Here is a 5,972-nt window from a genome sequence, read left to right as displayed (position 1 = left end):
GCGTTCCACCTTTTATTCTAATTGCGCGCCTCTTTCATCTCCCTGTGCAGAAATGGTGCAACAAGTCACGCATCACTGAAGTGGGGACTTGGTGAGCAGCTAACGTGGCAATAATGGAAACATACTGCAGCAAAATGACTTAAAAAAACCCAATACTTATTCTTACACACACACGTCAATCATATGCACATTTTTATTTATTTGTTTGTTTGCAACTTTCCTGTGATTTGGACTGAGCCTGGGTAGGAGATGAGCAGCCGCCCGTGTTGGCACCGAGCACAAAGGGCTGTGGTCGGCCTGTTTGCTGTGTGTTGTCATGCTGAACCACGCAGATCCATCCCCTTAACGGAGATGTTTGCTCAGCTTCTGGGCTCCTCCATTAGCTTTTAGCATTAGAAAGGGATCCGTGGTGCACGTCCTGACCACGGTGCATATTTTAACTTCGCATGTGTGCAGCAGCGGCGACCCTGCATGCATGGGGGCAAATGCACGTTTGTGTAAAGTGGCAAAACAAGCACGTGTGATTTCATAACGAGAGACGTCGACTTGTTCCCGTGGACAGAGCTGCAGCATCTCTTGCACGAACCTGGGGGGGGGGCACATAGGCTAAAATATAGAGTCTAAACCACATATGCAAGATATGACAAATTATTTATTGATCATCATGTATCAGGTAAATCAACTCATTCAACGCGCGCGACCTTCAGTGAAAGGTTTCCTCAGGGTAACAAAATAGTTCACAATCCAACTAATACTGTTATTACGCTTCATAACGCGTGTCCTATGTGTCCACCATAGCTTCCGTTGGACCTCAAACAAATATCATTGACCCATAAACAAATCCTGCCTATGTGTAAGCTACAGCACGGCTACGTTACAACCTGCATAAAAATAGATCCTCTGACATCACAGGCCACTTCAGCAAAACACTATCAACATATTTAAAGTAGCAAATTCGCAAACATACAAAAACAAAACAAAAAAGTCAAAATAAAATGTGCAAAAATAGTTTGATCCTGATGAAAGACTGAAGTAGGACTCTTGTTTTAAGTTGCTCGAGACATTCAGAAAACATTTGATGCGATTCTAAATGAGGAGGTGCGTCGCTTAAAGTCCCGCGTCACTTGAAAGGACGGAAGTGAGCTGAGTCGGTCCACAAGTCCCTCCAAGAAAACGCGTGTGAGGACACCGCCGGGCAGGGAAAGTGCTGGTATCCGGGACTGGGGGGCAGGCGGAGCGGCGGAGGATGCTGGACGGACCGGTAGGCCAAGGCGAAGGCCGCTGCGGAGGCGGCGGGCGCAACGCAGCCTCCTTTCTCCGAGTCAAACACGCAGCCCTGACACGGTTTCCCGTCCCGCACCAAGATCGGCACCACGACCCTGCGATGCAGAAAGGCAGGCTGGCTTAAGTCCTGCGCCCCGACCTCCGACCGCCCTCTCTTCATTTTGTAGCGGTGGTTCTGGAACCAGATCTTGACCTGCGTGGGAGTCAGGCTGAGGAGGTGCGCCAGCTGCTCGCGCTCGGGGGCGGACAGGTAGCGCTGCTGGCGGAAGCGCCTCTCCAGCTCCAGGGTCTGGGCTTTGGAGAACAGCACGCGGCGCTTCTTCTTCTTCTTCTTCTTCTTCGTCGTCGTCGCGTTGCTGTCCTCCGAATCGGCGGCGGAGTCATCCGGCTTGGTGGAGTCCGGGGAGGCCTCGACGCTGCCCTCATCCGAAGCTGCACAAACGAGATGAAACAAGTGAGCTGGACCAGAGCACATGAGCAACACACCGTTTCAGAACCCACAGTGGCGTGAGTGGACGTGTGCGCATTAGCCGCGTTGCGAAGGATGCCATGTAAGGCAAATCCTGGCCCCTCGGTCATCTTAGGTTAAAACTCTAACAGACAACGAACCGGGAAATGCCAGGTCCACTTTTGCTCATAAAGAAAAATACTGTAGCTCGCCAAAATAATCTACCCTGATTCAATGAATTCACTGACAGCTGCTCGGTTCCCACCTCTAAAATCGCCCCAATCACCGTGATAAACTCTCCGCAAACGGAGCTTTGAAAGTTATGAGTGACATGGTGAAATAATGCAACTCGTGTCCATCCTACAATACATGGGTCTATCGCAAAATAGAAATATAACAAAGTCGATTTTTCTCTCCCCCCCCCCCCCCGATATCGTTCAGCGCTAACATCACCCGTCTTCGAACCGGATGGGTGACGGAGCGCCGACGCGGGGAAGCCGGCGTGAGGCGGTGGCCCTGTGGGCCGCGTACTTACAGGCGCACCGGTCGCAGTCCATCCAAGGGGAGTAAGGGGAGCCGGAGCAGGAGTGGACCGGGGAGGTCTGCGGAGCCGTTTCGGCGTCGTGTTCAGGCAAATCCAGAATGCTCCTGACAGAAAGCTGAACTTGGTCGGAGCAGCCATGGCGTCACTCCCGCGCGTAACCGAATCCGCCTATGCGTAAAAGCTATCCAAAATAACGGGCCGTCCGGCAGAACAGGGCGTGCAAGCGGTGCCGATCCTCCCCACTGTGTGAGCGAAGCGCGGCGCGCACGCTGTCAAAACACCAGCTTGAGTAGCCCTCTGTGTGTGTGTGTTTGTGTGTGTGTCTGTGTGTATACGAGGCTCCGTGTTTATGTAAACGCCACTTGACGCTGCAAACAAACCGCTTATAAAGCGTCTCTCAGGCTTCGGGGGAGTGTGTGTGTGTGTGTGTGGGGGGGGGGGGGTGTCGCCGAGCACCTGAATGGCTCGAGTGCTGTCATCCAATGGATGGTAGGTGTGGACGGTCAGAATAATGAGACGGAGGCCTCAACAATGGCCGAAGGAAACACTCGTCATCGTTACAGATTCGTCCCGTATCGTCAAACTGGGAAAGAGATAATGGTAATTGTTGCGACTGAATCACGTCTTGGGTGGCAAGTGACAACAAGAGCCCAGCCCATCACTACAACACCCCCCCCCCCTCGCCAAAATAACTCGTCCGATATTAGCGTACAAAGTGAGCAATTAGCGCAACGCCTTGAGTTAGTTTAACTAACACGTTTCTTGATGGCGCGTCCCATTCCGGGGACCCTACACATGGAGGGTCCCGTTATCCGGCTAGAAGGGTCCAGTGTTCATAAAATAAAACGTCAGCTTGTTTCCTATCTGATCTGTGACTTGTATTGCAAACTGTTCGGTAACAACACCGCCGTTTTATTTGATCAGAGGACCCCTTAAATCCCCGTCGTGCCTTGTTTTAGCGGACACGGCTGTTTTCCGGCTCCGTCCGACCTTAAAAAGCTGCGTAAAAGTGATTTTTATTCTTCCCTATGGTGCGTAAAGTGACGTTCAGAGGGACACCCGTTCAGCTGTGGAGGTGCGCGGCGCAGGACAGCGGAGTTCCCATCGCCTGCAGGAGGCGGCGTGCAGCGCCTGCCGGGAGGAGAGTGGACGTGCCTCCCCGTCGTCCTGGGTGGTCGTACAAGGGGGAACACACATACATGCCAACCAGAGGAGGAGAACAAAGGGGAAAATGTAGCCCCACGTCCGAGACCCGTTGGAAGCATTTGTTCCAGTCAAGATTTTGCATTTGTTCAGTCCTGGCAATAATGGCTGATTGACGCCCCGGCACAATGTCCTTTAACTTTCTAGGATAAATCCGAGCTTGTTCCTTGTTGTCATGGTTGTGAATGGGGCTGAATAGGACCCGGGCCACTATCTACTGCTTCACGTCTACTGCCACCAAGTCTATAGTCCGCGGCAATATCACATACGCGATTTGAAACGTATCAACGAAGGCGCTGACCTATAATGATGAGTCCATATGGCAAATAAAACGGTCCTCGTGGTGGGCTTTATCTTTACGCAAATATAAACGCGCTTTACGCACATTCCCGGCGCTGTTTGGACAGGGCAGCGGGCAAAACTTCACCGGGGAGCCAAACCACTTGTGAGGACAAAATGCGCGATAGCATCTTCTTCTTCTTCTTCTTCCCCCGGCAAACAGAGCAGGTCTCCCCAGCTGCTGCAGCTCGGCCCCCGTGTGTGTACACAGAGGCGGATTACAGTAGAGCCGCGGAGGACCCTGCGCAGCCTGCTGGAGTGGCTAGTTTACTGAGCGCACTCGAATGGAGAGCGAAACACTGAGAGGCAAAGACAAGCCATGTCCAACGAGCGGGGACTTCCCTGTCCACAATGACCCGCCAGCCCCTTAATCTATTTAACACCCGCAGGCTTCAGCAGGAGTGGGCCCTCTGGAGCCCCCGAGAGCCCTCCACTGTCAAATATTTACTCTGCTGTTCAACTCTCCATTTGCAAACCTCCTCTCTCCCCTTCTCGTCAGCCGAAACGGGGGCTCCCTGTGCGCGGTTCTGCGTTTAGCTGCCGAAAAAAAGGACATTTTAAAGGTTCCCATCAGATGCGAGCACGAGCACGAACAGGCAATGACATTCTATGGGAATCCTAAAAATAAATAAAAAAATAAACAAAAATACATTGAATAATTTTAGTATGTTGTAGCCTAGTATAAAAAAACAAATGACTAAAAGGGATTAGCTTCTCAATGGGTTATGAACATTTTCAGTCCCAATTCCTGACCATTTACCTACCGAGCACGTCATAACCAGACATAAAGCAGACATAGCACTACGTCGTGTCTGTGTGTGTATAGTGTCATAAGGTCACGTGACGCAGCCTGCTGCTGCAATGGCACCTGCCTCTGGGCTCCTCTCTGCCCTCTACAGGTCATTAGCATTCGGGGGTGGGGGTGGGGGGTAACGTAATGACTGGCCAGTCAGGCGGCTCTCTGCGGCACACTGGGGTCTGAAATACGGCAGCAGTGGACGCCTCGGCTGGCACTTGGTGTCATTGCTGGGTTGCCACGTCCATCATAGCCTGCCTGATTGTTGCTTGCGTGGGAAGGCGTGAACTTATTTTACTCGGCGTATAACTTGAAGAGACCCGATTTATCCCGGCTTAACACGGTAAAACATGAGAGAAACTGGTGTGGGGGGAAAATACTGTCTACACAAGCACTTTTAGTTTCACAGGAAAAAATATTAGCCCTTTCGCCTGGCTCTCTTACAGCTTGATGTAGTATATGGTCCCAACATGAACCTTATCCTGTCAGCTATGGGGTTTCAAAACCACCTCTCTATTGTTAAAGACCCTTACATTAAACGGGGATACAATTCATAAGCAGAAAACAGACAACGTGTGTTCACATCAGAATCAGGAATGTGAACTGTTGCTTTCCACATGCAGCTAGATTCCCAGGAGTGACAACGTCCTCCACCTTGAGATGGGGGGGAGGGGGGGAATAACACCACTACTCTCAAGAAAGCCCACCAGATACGTTTCTCTCTTTAAGACAAGCAGAAATGTTGGTACAGCCAGAAAGGGTATGGTGCCGTTTTGCAGAGCAGCGGTGGACAGCGTCCTCATAACTGTGTGTGGTTTGGTAACAGGTCAGTGGAGGACAGGAGACAGATGGACACAGCGGTGCCTACTGCATCCATCATTATCATATCTCCCTGGCCTGGAGGACATCTAGAAGGATACACTACCAAAGAAGGGCCTCAAAGTTGTAAAGGACCCCTCTCACCCGGCTACAAAACGTATCTGATTTCTTGCCTTCTCACAAAAGACTGAACTGTATTAAGAGCAGAACATCCGGGTTCCAGAACAGCATGTTATCCTGAAGCCGTCCGCCTCCTTAACACTCAACACTGCAGGTCGCTCGGTAGGTTTACATAACTGTGCAATAAGGCAGGTTTGTATTATGCACTTATGCATTTGGAGCACTTTATCTATCGTTAGACGTTGCTGCGGATTCCCCTACAGGTGCTAGTGTTTCATCCATGCCGTTATCATTAGAGCTTGTTATGGGTTAGAGCTTATGTTGCTCTACCCATTTGTTTTATGCGCTCATGATCATTTTATTTTATGGCTTGGGTTTTACCTATTTATTTATCTTGGATTCATGTATGATGTGCTTTA

The 5,972-nt window shown here is 50.7% G+C and overlaps 1 protein-coding gene across 1 annotated transcript; it reads right to left on the bottom strand.

The window, feature by feature from the left end:
- Positions 1-1,120: 1,120 nt before the first annotated feature.
- Positions 1,121-2,414, bottom strand: nkx2.9 (NK2 transcription factor related, locus 9 (Drosophila)). The gene is given in 3 exon segments (XM_056296464.1): positions 1,121-1,716; positions 2,268-2,387; positions 2,390-2,414. Coding segments are annotated over 3 exon segments (741 nt in total).
- Positions 2,415-5,972: the final 3,558 nt, after the last annotated feature.

This window comes from Lampris incognitus, chromosome 16, assembly GCF_029633865.1.
Source record: "Lampris incognitus isolate fLamInc1 chromosome 16, fLamInc1.hap2, whole genome shotgun sequence".
Taxonomy (NCBI): domain Eukaryota; kingdom Metazoa; phylum Chordata; class Actinopteri; order Lampriformes; family Lampridae; genus Lampris; species Lampris incognitus.
The sequence above is the reverse complement of the archived record's forward strand: the minus strand, read 5'-3'. Positions and strand labels throughout refer to the sequence as shown.